The sequence below is a fragment of the Eriocheir sinensis genome, chromosome 27, assembly GCF_024679095.1.
Source record: "Eriocheir sinensis breed Jianghai 21 chromosome 27, ASM2467909v1, whole genome shotgun sequence".
Taxonomy (NCBI): Eukaryota; Metazoa; Arthropoda; class Malacostraca; order Decapoda; family Varunidae; genus Eriocheir; species Eriocheir sinensis.
The window spans coordinates 9524831-9539447 of NC_066535.1; the positions used below are offsets into that span (position 1 = coordinate 9524831).

The following is a 14617-nucleotide window of genomic DNA, read 5'->3' on the forward strand; positions in this document are numbered from 1 at the left end:
ACCTCTTCATGTCTCTGCTGCATCACCCCCAATACATCACTCTCCCTCATATGTCATCTATGTACTATTTGAAATTGTGTATCAAATATTCTGTATACCTTTAAAAAGATTTGGCAGCACTATGGCCAGGGAACTCCCCTAGCAGGCCCAGCCCAAACTGACTTCATAGCTGAGTCAGACTGTAGTTAAAATGGAAATATAAAGTCACAAGTCTTTATTACTAAAATTTATTAATATCTTGGTAGTTGGTCAACTCATAAATATAGCAGCAGATAAAATGTTGTTGAGGGCGAGGTGGAGGGACACCCCGGCCAGGGGGAGGGGGGTTACCCAAGAGGGGGGAGGGTGGTGCCAGGTGCAGTGGTCCCTTGGCACCACCCTTCCAGGTGGGTCTGCAACACCTCGCAAGAGTCTGGTTCAAAACAAGACACCCAGCAGCCAGCGTCCGGGGCTGTGGGCCAGGCCGCGGCGAAGGCCACACACCCGCTCTACCATCACAGGACGTAACTGTCAAAAGTTTACTCAGGTCACAGTGGCACAGTTTCACGTTCATCCTTTCATTGGCGTGATTCTTTGTGGGTGGGGGTTAACTTAACAAAAATATTCACTGTCCAAGATGAATTACTGGAGTGAGACACCCGTGGGTGGTGCATGGCCTCACCCAATGCTGGAGTGGTCTCACAGGAATACACATCAGCTACAAAATGATTCATCCCTTATGAACACTGAGGTGACAGACAACCTCCACTGGCTGACAATAAATGCAATACATAAGTACTTCAGTCTGCTGTGGGTCGCTCAGTGCTGACTGAAATGCCCAGAATGCAGGGAATCACCATAAGCCAGTAGTGACCTCTGGCTCACACAGTTACATTAGGAAAAACTAAAAATATTTTGCACTAGCTCAATGCAACATCAAGGAAGCACAGCATTACCTCCCTGATGAAGCATTTACTGAAAATATGAATGATCTCTATGAGAGATAAAACCTAAAGAAAAGAATACCAGAGTAGGAGGTTTGTGTGTGTGTGTGTGTGTGTGTGTGTGTGTGTGTGTGTGTGTGTGTGTGTGTGACCTGCCAGGGAGTGAGGTCACCGCCGGCTGCCCGTCAGTGTGGTGTGCAGTGTCTGGGTGTGAGTCAGGAACATTCTGGGGACGAGTGTCACAACCACTGACTTCAACGCCACAAGTAACGAGACACATTAATTGTATGCTCAATAATTAATTAGTAAGAAAATAAAATTTTACATAACTTCATCGTAACAAATTGTAGCATCAACAAAAACCTGCACATCAATCTTTAACATATCAGTGACATGCTCTCTCAAAAAAATATACAGCTTCAGCTTCCATCATGACGGCATAGGCAGATTATACAAAGAGAAAATATATATAGTATTTAACATGTAAATGCAGTAAGGTCCAACAAAGTGGATAATATTGAAATTTTTCCATTTGAAAGAAAGAGGAGATTTTTGTTCCAACAAGCTGAAGATTTTCAATCTTGAAAATATAAGTAAAAACACAAAATTACATTAAAGTACATCTTGAGCAAATTAATTAATGCACAAATGTAATGAATGTTACACATGAAATTGATGAGACAAGCTATAAAAGCATCATCTTGGCAGGCGCCTCAAGGTGTCACTCACGTCACTACGTACCAAACTGAAACTTTTATATGCTTTTTGAATGATTTTATACTTTAGGAAACTGTTATGTTTTAGAATACAAAACATCTACCTTTCTTTAAAAAAATAGGTAATTGATATCTTCTAAGAAGATGAGACAATAAATATCACTTTTATTTCAATCAATTCCAATAAATAAATATATATATTTTTATATGTATGTAGGTATGTTAAGAGACTAAAGCTGTAAGCATTCATCTCTGGGAAATAGTAAAGTGCCTATGGGCTTGCAAGGATGACCATTTATGGTTAATGTTACACAAAACCATCAATGGCAGGGCAAGTCTACATGATTATGTAAATTACTGTACTGACATTCCTGGTGCCTGGCCTAAGGGTTTTGTTGAGCTATTAACACAGATCCTGGATGGCATAAGCATCATTTTAATCTCACTGTTATCTATACATGTATCTTTTATTTCCACCTAATATATACACATTTCCTATGTCAGGAAAGTTCAATACAAACTCTTTTCCAATCACCAAAATTCTTAAATGTATGTCTCCAGCACTGAAACAGGCATGATATTTGACTGACAAATATTCTAGTACTTTAGAAGCAGCTATGCATTGAGCATGAGAAACAGTGCCATAGCTTATGACATAATGAAATGGTACTGAGCTGTCTGTTCAGTGTTACATTCATAAAACTTTTGCCATTTTTTTATTGGCAGAAAGCAAAACCCACTTGAAGGTTACATTAACAGTTTTGCAAATTTATGAAAAATATTTGCATGAAAATTTTAAATACTTTTTTTTTTTTTTTCTGTAAGCCAGACCACCCATGTGCACCAGGAACCTTCAGTGCAAAGTGAGGCTCAGCAGCCACACAGTCCAGGTCTGAGAGTCTCGAGCAGAGGCAAAACTCTTCGTTGTCACAGTGTGAGGGTAAGTATCAGTAGGTTGGTGTGCTTTATATCACATTGGTATGCACTAAGGCAGGCACAGGTAGAGCTAATGCAGGCTGGAGGACTTGGTTTTATATCCTTGCTACTTTTAAGTACTCTAAAGAGATAATGATGAACGATTTCCACATTCGTAAAAAACTGAGGTTGTCATGTGAACACAATACTGCAATATTTCTACAACAATAAGCTGATATGCCTTGTATATATGTTTTATAGTTATACTTTTAAGGGAGAGAGTAGTTTTGGCAATCATGTGATAGTACCGTACACTTTTCTATGGGTCACATACAAGTTATCTGGCACATCGTCGAAACAATATTACAATTCACAAATCACATGCACTGTGTCTCACTAGCTCAGGAGACCAATCCTGATGACATGGTAATACTGAGAATCCTGTTGTGAGATGCTATCTATTTGGCACTTTGGATTCTGATTCATCAAGTTAGAAAACATGAGTGTCATGTACTACAAAATAATTTATGAAGAGCTTTCATAGCTTTTAAACTTCTTTCTGCTCTGAACACCAACTTTCCTGATATCTTTCACAGCTGAGAAGGAATTCCTCAGTGTTCAGCTTCCCACAATTCTTAATACTTCAGCAATGTTCGTAGATGTGACCTTAGTTGTTAAGAATATTATACACAAATTGTAGCATTGATACCTAGACAGGTGAAGCAACCTGTAGGTTCTCAACAGCAAGGATTACAAAGAGCAACCTCTGATGGAAGATCATAAAACAATGTTTCAATGATCCTTAATACAATAAATGTTTCAAAGGTTGCCCAATAGACCCACCAGATGCCATTCTAGTGGATTCTTTGATATTTCCAGAAGAGATCCTCCACCCCAAGGCATCGGCATCCCCTTCACACCTGCCACAACAGCAGATGGTTGGTGGAGTCGTCGCGCCCGGCCAGCTCTGACATGCCTGAGCTGCGGAAGTCCTCGTAGCCATCACCACCAGATATCACCAGTAGCTTTGGAGGCGCAGCCGTACCGGTCTTGTGGAGGAAAATCACATTAGATACGAATCCTATTAAAACGATGGTGGAACAAGACACTATTCTCAACCATAATATAAAAGTGTTCTACCACATGGTTTTAAGTGAGGTCTGAAAGGAATGATTAGCATCATTATTATTGAGATTCATGAAAAGGGCATCAAGGAAAAGTGAAATACTGATACAGGTTGAGAATCCTTTACCTGAAATTACAAAATACGAAAGTTTATTGAATGCTGACATGATGCTGTTTTTTTTCTTTTTTTTTTCCCACCACCTCATGGGTCGGGGTACGAGCTATATGGAGGCTGTCAGGGTCAAGCGCGTACATACCTCCAAGGAGGGACCACAGACCCTTGCCAGGTGACGTCTCATGAAGGGGAGGGGAGGATGCTGATAGACCATCTCTATCGGCTGACGTCACCCTAGCCAACCAAGTCCGTCTTTTTACAAGGATTAGCGTGTCTCTTTGTACAAGTCAAAGACATGAGCGTGGGTTTCCTATGTTCGCCGCAAGATGAGAGTGCTCAAAGAGGAAAACAATGGGAATAGGGTCTCAGTTAGGGTTGCCACCTTGAGCTAAAAAAAAATAAGGAACACAACATCCCATTCTTGAATACAGAATGAATCCATATTTTAAGGAACGGGTGGCAACCCTAAAATTTCTCTAGCCTGCCATGACTGACAGCTACTGCCCGCCGCTGGAGAAGGCAGGAGGAAGGGGGGAGGGATGTTACGACGCGTATTTTACACGTATTTCAGGACAACCCTTGACAAACATAATTTTATGGATTGGTTTTGTGGTTCACCGAAAAATGCGCTCACTACAGTTTTAAAATACTGAATTTTATCTGCTTAACAATTCAGACAGCCAAATATGGATCAAATGGTGTATGCAAAGTTTGGTTTGGTTAGTTAAAATTTATTTGGCACAAAGTGTGGGGCAGCAAAAATATGTAACACAGCGCAGGACGGGACATGTCGGCGGCGGTCCAATATATGTGGGTCAGCGCTGCAAGAAGTACCTCCTCACAGAAATAAGTCACTGCTGTTCAATACGCATACACACTGGGAGAATACACAGCAGGAAAACATTCATTTGCCTAGTTTTGTTTTAGTTTGTACACTTGTGATATTTGTGAGCAGTGAGTGAAGTACAGAAACAGTAAGCAAGTTGAACCTTTCTGCGAGCTATTTTGTGGCTGTGGCAGCGGGTGCACAACTGGCAATCACTTAGTGATTTCCGAAGAATATATTATCTCCATAATAACCAGCATCATATTTTGTCCATAAATAAGCAGTCAGCATCTCAAAATTGGTAGGCTACCCGCTCGTGAATAATCCCCTATTTCAGTTTTCATTTTATTTAGATGCAAACAAAAATAGTCCGAAAACGAAAAAAATCTGAAATCTGAAAAATCCAAAATCTTCAATATGTTTGGTCCCAGTGATTTCGGATAAGGGATTCTTAACCTGTATATGCAGACCCAAGCAGAGTCCTTTCAGTGAACAGACACGGATATGAAAAATAAGATAGACAGTGACACTAAAGTAAGGAGAAAAATAAAAAAGGGGGAGACAAAAACAATATCTCATGAATTAACACACAGAAACAAATCCATACACAGGTGAATTGAGCTTGTTATTACCTGGTGTGGGTGGTCCTTGCCCTTGAAGGAGTACCGGGAGTGGCCCTTGAGGCGGGAAGGCCGAGGCTCAGGGGTCAGCTCCACACTGGTCAAAAACCTGCCAAGGAAGGACTGTCATGCACAAGGCCCATTCTCAACACCAAGCTGCTGCTACTATACATGAAAGATGAGAAACAAAACTTTATTTTTTTTCCTCAACTTTATTTATTCATTCTGTTACTATTATTACTATTTTTTACTATCTAATATGCATCTGCTCATTGACAACACGCTCCTTTCCCCACTGACCTGACGTGACCTGTGTGACCGTAGGGGATGCCGACCATATTGAGCGGCGCCTGGATGCGGTGAGTGTTGTGGGCCAGCGGCACGGTGATGATGACGCCCGCACTGGTCCCCACCCACAGCAGGTCCCGACATGCCAAGAGAGCAGTGACTCGCAGGCAGGCAGCTTTATGCTGCCGAATGATGTCATCACAGCCTGGGGGAGGGAAAGAAACCTTGCAAATGTTTTTCAGATCATTTACCTTTCCAAAATTTTGCTTCACTGGGCCAGTGTAACCAAAAAAATAGCTCTGTTGCTTAAGAAAATGTAAAACTCTAAACTTGCAACAAAATAGCATAGAAGCAATGGTAAATCAAACAAACAAAAAATAATAAAAATGCGATGAAGTATTCAACTATCAGTATGGAGAATTAAGGATATATGTATATAAAAAGAAAACTACTCACTTGCAAGCATTTTTGTGACTGCCGGGGCAACATTCACCTCACACAGGCAATCATAGGTTGAGGTGTTGTACAGCCGGACTGCTGCTGAGTTGTGCACTGAGACCCACACACCGTGGCCGGCGGACACCATGCAGGACACCCCACGACCGTTCTCTCCACCCACTGAGAAGGAGTGCTGCCAAGACAGTTCCGGGGCCTTAATTCACTGCTATTACCATTCTTATATTGATCACTGAGATACACTATTCAGACAGTGCTAGTTCTATAGTTAAAGTCCATTACTTGGCATATTATATTATCTCTAATAAAACTCTGTACGTGACATGTGCATCACAGTTGAATAAAATTACTCTGCTCATTTGACAAAACTATTCAGCGCTTTCATTGATTTTATAACTCAATATTTTGTATGTGTACGTATTCATATGTGCTTGACCTTTATTCCCTAAGTTAATGAATCAGTTATTTACAGTAGGATCTCAAATTTAGGGGTATTTTGGTAATACAGGTTGAGAATCCTTTAACCAAAATTCCAAAATCTGAAAACTTCCAAAATCCGAATTTTTTTAGAATGCTGACATGACACGTCACAAATGGAAAATTCCACAAAGTGATGGAAAGGTTTCACCACATACAGCTGTTGTGTGCTGCAGGGTTGCCAGGTCTGCGGTTTACCTGCCCTATTGGAGTATTTTAAATGAAAGTTGGCAGGGAAAAACAATAGTCACAGATTGGGCAGGAACAAAGTCCATGACCTGGCAACTTTGGTGTGTTGCTATGCGTTAGTTTGTTGTCAGCAGTTGTCACAGTAACACCTTCACTCGTTACTCATTGAGATTACCGCGTGCTGTGTGCTCTGTGGTGCAAAGATATTGTTGAAAATGTTAAAAGGGCCTGCAGATATCCCTATGGGTAATAGTGAATATTCCAAAATCCGAAAAAATCTGAAATCCGCAACACTTTCGGTCCCAGGAATTTCAGATAAGGGATTCTTAACCTGTAGTTCTGACTTGCACTAAGATTTTGATTCTGGTAATAAGTGATCTAATTTCAGTGTCAGTTGGGGGTTGTGTCCTGCCTCCTGGGGTGTGATGCGAGGATGCAGCCATACCCACGGATCTGTCACTTGAGCTCCAGGCTTGTTCAGGGAAGGCACTGCTTGGTGATGGTAAGTCTAATGCATGATCAAACCATGGTGAATGACACACATCATTTCTCACTCACCTCCACTTGCAGGGTTGCAGTGTTGAGGACCCTTACAGTGTTCAGGGTAGCGCACCACAGCTTGCCAGCCACTGCCATCATCTTGGTGACCGGGGCGGCGGCGGTGCTGATGCTCACCACCTGCCTCTCCGCCACGTTCCACTCCCCTGACATGTCCCTCCGGTAGATGATGATGTCCCCGTTGGCCAGGGAGGCAAACACTCGGTTGTCCAAGTGGCTGTGAGTGGGAGAGATTTATAGAAGATTTTTTGTGTGTATTGTTATTCACTTTCTATTGATGTGGCACAAGGTATGGATAACATTATTGTTCATTATTCTAATCTTAATCACTTGAATGAACCTTTGAAACCACATGAAGTTCTTCCATTTTACGTAAACGGAGAAAGCTCAAAGATTTTGAAATGAGAAAAAGAAAAAGAAAACTTGCTTAAATAAATTTTATGGAGACAGAGTTATAAAAAAAATCTTTTCATCTCCTTGAGTACTTAGCTACTTACCTTATTTACCTAGTAACTTACTTACTTATCTACTCAAAGTAGTTACACTGGATAACTTTTGAATCACACAAAAAATAATCACAGGTGTGAGTAGCAAAGCCTTATGACTTTGGGACAAGGAAAGGAGTGTGACATGCTGTTATCAATAGGAGCAGTAACTGATAACGCACTGGTAGGAGCTTTTAAAGGAAGGAGAGTTGCTCGAACAACTGTTAAGATTAAAAAGAGTCCAAAATTGGGAACTGATGAGACAAGGAGCTCCTAGCAATTCCACTTACTCTGCTGTGTGATAAATAAAAAATTCTATACAGCACATTGACTCTACTTTTTTTGTACAAAGAATTGGTGTCTACAGAGGCAATTCCTTGTGTAACTATAGAATTCTGCTGTGATATTTACTGGTGTAACTACAGGAATAAGCAGTAGCCTATGTGCTCTATCAATACATAAACAGGAAATTTTTTTTGTTTTGTTTTTTACAGTAAGGGAGGCAGCTCAAGGGCAAAGAAATACAATAACAAAAAAGCCAATTAGACGCTGCTCTGATATAAAAAAAAGTGAGTAGCGAGAAGAGAGGTCAATTTCAAAAGAAGAATCTTGAATTATAAAACTAAGCCCAGTCAAGTTGACTGCCCCGAGAGTCCTTACATGATGCAGTGGACAGGAGAACCGGGCTGAAACTTGAATTTGTTTTTCTTAATCCTAATAGTGTCAGAGCAGTTGTAGACGTGGATGAAGCCGTCCTCCGTGCCGAGCCACATGGTGGGTTGGTGGTTGTCCGAGTTGTCGCAGCCCATCTCGGGGGGCAGTGACTCGCTCCGCCGCTTCCTCATGTCCTCGTCAATGGGCATCTCCTCGTCCTCATCGTCATCACTGAAGTCACCGCTGAGTCAAGACATCCAGTCAATGAAACTTACTCTTGCAGAAAATACTCTCTCTCTCTCTCTCTCTCTCTCTCTCTCTCTCTCTAACACACACACACACACACACACACACACACACACATACTTCGATAGCTCAGTCAGTAAAACGCTGCGCTGCCAGGCTTCGCGGCGTGGCAGGCAGCGGTTCAAGCCCCACTCAGGCTGGGTTTTTCCCGCTGACTAGGAGCAGTTACTGTTCCCCCTTGAGCAAGAGAGATGGGGTGTGTGGTGTGTGAGGTCCTGGCAGTACCCACAGATTGACTAAAGAGTTGCTCAAATCGTGAGAGTGCTTGCTGGCGATTGCGAGTCCAACTCGTGATCAGGCTGTGGTAAAATACACACACACACACACACACAAACAAAGGTACCTACTTGAGAAAAATGCTAGTTAAAATGTCTATGTATGTTATGAAGATTTGAGCTATAGACATCAATGTTGTTACTTCACCCATAATATCCTTTGGATGAGAAAATCAAATTATATCGGGTAACTTTCACATCCACGCTGGAATACCGTGACGCTGAGGGCGAGACTCACGGCTGGGGCGCGGCAGGGATGGAGGCGATGGAGAGGATGCGAGCATTGCACACTCCGTTGCAGCATGCCACCGTTGGGTCCGGCTGGAGGCTGAGCACACACACCTGGCCCACATACCCGTCACTGGAAGGGAGGGTGCACATATGTGAGAAATTCAGAAATTCTTCCTTCCACCAACACATGTGTCACCTCAGCCTCAAGGTAATGTTCATGATTACTTGTTGGTGTTTGGTGTTCAGACTATATAATTTACAACACTAAATTTCTTCCTTCAGGATAAGAAAAAGCATTTTTGAGGAGACAAAAACATTATACAAGCTGCATTTTACTTTACAAATTGGCAAAGGCAGTACTGAAGTATGTATTTTACATCAACTAGGCTGCCTGAAATTCAAAGATCTTTTTTTTAATAAAGCTTGATGATATTCTTTTTTGTTTTTTGTGTAAAGAAAAGGGCAACAGATTAAGAATTATTTTGTTAGTACTACATATGAATAATGAACATTCTTTGTTCATAAACTAACAAATACTGTCTAGTTATGTACTGAAGGTTCAGTGGAGTCATCATTTACCAAAGACATGCAGAAGACTTGCAGAACTGTTTGAAGGTGACTGAAACATATTTGAGGGAAGTATAAAAAGGTAAAGTAAAGTTGGGGGCATACGCTGCAGCAGTGCGTGGCCTTGGTGCTCATCTCCGTAACATTGGCCCTTGAGCCTATGGTGGGAGCGAGCCCATTAACTTGGGACACAGGGCCAGTGACATCCGGGTTACCACAGTTTACCTTCCCCAGGTTTCCCCAGGTACCCATTTATTGACCAGCCCGAAAGGGAGTATGAACAGCTGGGTGAGCTGCACGCCGACTGCCCAGGCCGAGATTCAAACCCGGGCCCGCGGAGTAGAAGCCAGGCACACTGACCACTTGACCACGGAGGCGTATGTATGAAGTATAAAGCTGGGGTAAAATTTCTGATACTGAACAGTGGAAACACTTTGAGGGTGGTAATATAGCTTCCCTCGGCAGTCACCAGATTTTACTTAGGGAGGCAAAGTAACCAAATGTTCTCATGCAGGTAAAACTAGCATGTACCATCACATGTAAAAACACTGACTAGCCTCTTTCCCCTCACCTGTTACAGACCCAGACATCCTTCAGGTTGTGAGCATTCAGGCCAAGCGTGGCGGTGGCGCAGGTGAACTGCAGTCCTGCCCGGGTTTTCCTAATGGGCAGCGCTGATACAAACTCAGGGGGAGGCCGGCGGTCAGCTGACATTGCTGGAAAAGGCACAAAGATATTGTAGAAAATTACCAACATTTTAAGTATATAACTGTGATTTATACATGAACAAAGAACAAGATAAAGTGCAACAGATTATTAATTAGATCCATTTATTTATATTCTCAAGATGACAAGGTAAAGGTAAAGCAAATGTGATATATACAAAACAGAAGTATTTTTTCTTGCTCACCTAATTTGTGCTTAGCGTCATTGAATGCTTCCTCCCACATGGCTCTTTTCTCAGCACTACTGAACATGAATGTCAGATTCTCCATTACTTCCCTGTAAAAACACATACAATGTTAGTATCCTTCTACTTCTCCTCCTCCTTCTCATCATCATCATCAATATCAAGATCACTATTATCATACTCTTCCATTCTTCATCTTTGATATTTATGTATGGAATCATAACTTACTGTGTGGTGACCGTGAGCTCCAGTTCTAGTGGCTGGGAGTCCGGCTCTTGCCTCTCCGACAGCTGCTTCTGTACCTGGGCGATCATGTCCTGGATCACCTCGTCCATGGAGCCGCGTGGACACTTCAAGGACTTGGACAACTTGGCAATGTGGTTCAGCGTCTTCAGGTCGTCATTCAGCGTCTCAATCTCACGAGCCAACTTTTTCATGCTCTCGTCTCGTGCTTGGGAAGATAAATAACTATTAAGCATCCATCTGGGGAGATTCAAGGAACAAGCTTCTGTGGATATTCTCTGTATGAGAAAATATCTAATCATAATCAAAGTTTTATTGACAGTTTTATGTATTATTGCCATCATCACCGTTAGTATCAGTTTTCTGCAGAGTCGGGGTGGAGAGCAAAAGACAATGTGAAATTTTGGTGAGTGGCTAAAATACTTAGGAGGGGCAGCCTCAAGCCACAGCCTTCAGAATAAGAGAAACTGCATCCCTTTAAGTTGTCCTTTACAACATGCCATAGAATACTAAGGTGTATCCTAAATCTCCCTGTGTTAAGGAGGGAACTAATACATTATACACAAGAAATTTGTTGGGGGTCAGCTGGAGGTTGAGGCTCCGTGCCAATGAGGACGTGTGCACCCCATTATTCCCTATAGTTTTGCCCTTGACAAGGGAAACCATGATGCATACTTACACCTAGCTATGTCCAAGTCATCTAGTGGAATGAATTTAGAGAGCTTGAACTTGTTGGACTCAACAGGATTCAATAGTGTAAGAGGTAAACTGTGGAAGGAAAAGAAGAAAAAATTAATATGCAATCAATAAAAAAGTCTAATTTTATTACATGTTTATAATAAAAGGGAATTAGAGGATGAATATAATATTATTATAAGCATATTAGGTAGCCACTATGTTTGGGATTCTATTCTAACTGTATTTAACATCTCATGAAATGTGATCACTGAGATATTATTTAATCATGGTATCATCAGAGCACTCTTGAAGGTGACGGGTGCTAAAGACTGAGCCCTTGACTCAACAAACATGAGGTGACTTTCAAGTTAAGCTATAAATCATGTCCCTGTGCCTGACTGGCTATTTATTGGCCTCAAGTGTACTGGTTTGCCAAGTCTTTCCATATTCCTCATCCTTCATGGGACCAATTTTAATTTCAAGCTTTGTTGTGTGTCAGGCACGCTGTTCTCCTCATTCATCTCATCACCTTTTTTTATGTTAAGGTTCCTCTGTTCCATCTCTATTTAGCTATTCCTTACTACAAATGGGAAGTTGCATTACCGCTCCTTAAAAATATGTCTGCGCCACTTTGATTTTCTCTAGTCATAATTTTTGTATCATATTCCCCTCAAAACTTTTGTATCTCAGACATCCTTCCTTATCCTATCATTTAGTATTATGTAATCTAGTAGACTGATTAGCTCTCCCTGCCCAGCCCTCCGTGATGAATACCTGTGAATCTTTTTGCACTGGAAAATATACCTGACAAGGCCAAATGTCCTTTTTTCACATATTCACCAGACAACATTTTCATTTACTTCCTCTACATCTCACTATAAAGCCACATTTCCAATCTTTGCTGTTCTATCATTAGAGTATTTCTTAATAACCGTCATGATAAGTAAGCTTACCTTGATCCTTTCCTTATGGTGGCTGACCGCCTCTTGATGGCTGTGATGACGAGGAGGTCAGAGAAGAGGAAGAGGCAGCGCTCCTTGCGGGTGACCAGCCGGGACTGCATTGTAACCAGGTCGTGGCGGATGAAGGTCCTACGGGCACACATGGCATCAGATAACGTGTAATCCTAGCTTGTATATTATAAAATGATTACTTGACCCACAGCAGAGGTGGACATGGATGAGATTTGAATAGATGAAGGTTTTAGTCTTTGTCCCAGGGTAATGGGTTTTTAGCCACCACAGTATCAAGGGCTAATGAGACAAAAGTGAGTGCCAATGCAATGTGTAGCTGTTTGGACTCACTGCACTTGCCATCACCCTGTCTTGTGCCCCCTTGACATCACAGTTGTTCCTACATCAGTGTGTAAAAAGTGTACCTACTAATCTGAGACTTGGATAAAGACTCCAAAAGGCCTTAGGCCACGGGGTACTCTTTGGCTCATTGCTAGGGTGTCCGCCTCATAACATTTGTTTGCTGTCTGTTGCAAGTAGTCTAATACATTTAATGAGTACTACCTAAATGAATAAGCTTAAAAGAGACAGTGTAGCATGGCGCTAATGCTTGGAAACTAATTAGATGTGCGTAGCCTTTTTGTGGCCCTGGCTGCTCCCTCACCTGTCAGGCTGGACCAACCCCACGAGGCCCTCGATGCTGTTCTCCAGCTCCTTGAGGAACAGTTGCTGCTGCTCATGCTGGAGGGCCTCCTGCTCCACGGCATTGATCCTGCTGGCCACCTGCTGCACCACCCCGATGGTCTCCGTCAGCAGGGCATGGTCTGGGTGCTCCCTGCTGGTGTGCTTCAGCATGCGCTGTTCAAAGGTGTTGCAAGATTAAAGTTCAGTGCTGGAGAAAATAAAATTATTTGTACACAGAGACCTACACTGAGAGGATGTGAAAAACTAAAATTCTCTGTTTTCTTGAAAGCTCAACGATCTTTGACATAGTGTTCTGTAGATGCAAAAACTTTACGTCCATTTTCTTAAAGCATTTGCCAAATGAAATTTCAAAGTACAAATTATAGAATGGTACCTTAATGTTTTATCCCTCCACTGTACAAATGAGTTAAGACTTACCTTGAGCAATAACTCATACTGGGGGAAGCGCTGAACAGGTTTGATCAGGAGAGCCTTCAAGTCTAGCTTCCCCTGATGCTCCCGGGCACGGGCCTGCAAGAGAACACTGACTTAAGGAAAGTGTCGTTGTGCCAGCAGCACTGTACACCATCCTTTTCCTTACTTCATCCGTGCTGCAGTCATTAGCAAGCCTAGCTGTGAATCTGCAGGCCTGGGTTCGATCCCAAGCAGGGCAGTCAGCACACAGCCCACCCACTTGTTCATCCTCCCTTATCAGGCTGATCAGTAAATGGCTACCTGAGGAAAGCTGAGGAAGATAAAATGTGGTAACCTGGAGGTCAGTCTTGTCCTGTGTTCCGGGGTGATGGTTCTTACCACATGTGTGAGGTACTGATATTTAGATAACTCATAAGGGAAAGGTTTGGTTTGCATCATGTCATACATAATTCATACATATTTCTCTAAATATGATAGCCTTACAGAGTTACAGAGCCTCAAGAGCCAAAGAAATGGAGATGAATGCTGAGGGAATTCAAGTTTGCCTTTACCATTATCACTATTCTCAACAGCAGTAATTTAAAAATAAAAAATTTGAGTGCCGGTACAATTGGGTATTCTGCAAGGATAATTCTTCCGACAAAATTAACATATATAAAAATATCCTGAGTATCATTTTAACCTTTGTGACATGCATGATAAAAATACTGCTCTGACTATGTGTTCTAGCAAGATAATTTCTCTGCTTTGTACTTTACGGAGCGTTCAGTCAGTAAACTATGTAAGGTGCCAAGTGGAGCTGCCTTTGGCAACACTGTGTTGGCAGAGATGGAGCACCAGGGCATAATAGTAGTGTGAAACTTTATATAATTTATTTTAAAAGGACTGATCTTCCTTTAGCTGCATTAATCAACTTTAAAATTACTTTTTTCAAATGTTTTAAAAACTGCATACACTGCACTTACATGTCAACTTTTTGCAGTCTTAA

General features: G+C 41.9%; 1 protein-coding gene across 3 annotated transcripts in view; it reads right to left on the reverse strand.

The window, feature by feature from the left end:
* Positions 1-211: 211 nt before the first annotated feature.
* The window catches only part of LOC127004096 (uncharacterized), a 147383-nt gene continuing 132977 nt past the window's right edge, over positions 212-14617 (reverse strand). For 2 of the 3 annotated variants that reach the window (XM_050871443.1, XM_050871444.1), the window contains exons 7-20: positions 13633-13725; positions 13175-13368; positions 12511-12648; positions 11559-11647; positions 10865-11087; positions 10637-10728; positions 10298-10442; positions 9167-9289; positions 8354-8590; positions 7209-7425; positions 5985-6159; positions 5541-5733; positions 5253-5349; positions 212-3603 (exon numbers count right to left, since the gene is read on the reverse strand). In XM_050871443.1, coding sequence (XP_050727400.1) covers positions 3469-3603; positions 5253-5349; positions 5541-5733; positions 5985-6159; positions 7209-7425; positions 8354-8590; positions 9167-9289; positions 10298-10442; positions 10637-10728; positions 10865-11087; positions 11559-11647; positions 12511-12648; positions 13175-13368; positions 13633-13725 — 2151 coding nt within the window. In that variant the 3' untranslated portion in view covers positions 212-3468. The remainder of the gene's footprint in view (positions 3604-5252; positions 5350-5540; positions 5734-5984; positions 6160-7208; positions 7426-8353; positions 8591-9166; positions 9290-10297; positions 10443-10636; positions 10729-10864; positions 11088-11558; positions 11648-12510; positions 12649-13174; positions 13369-13632; positions 13726-14617) is intronic. The other variant, XM_050871446.1, reaches the window with a different exon arrangement.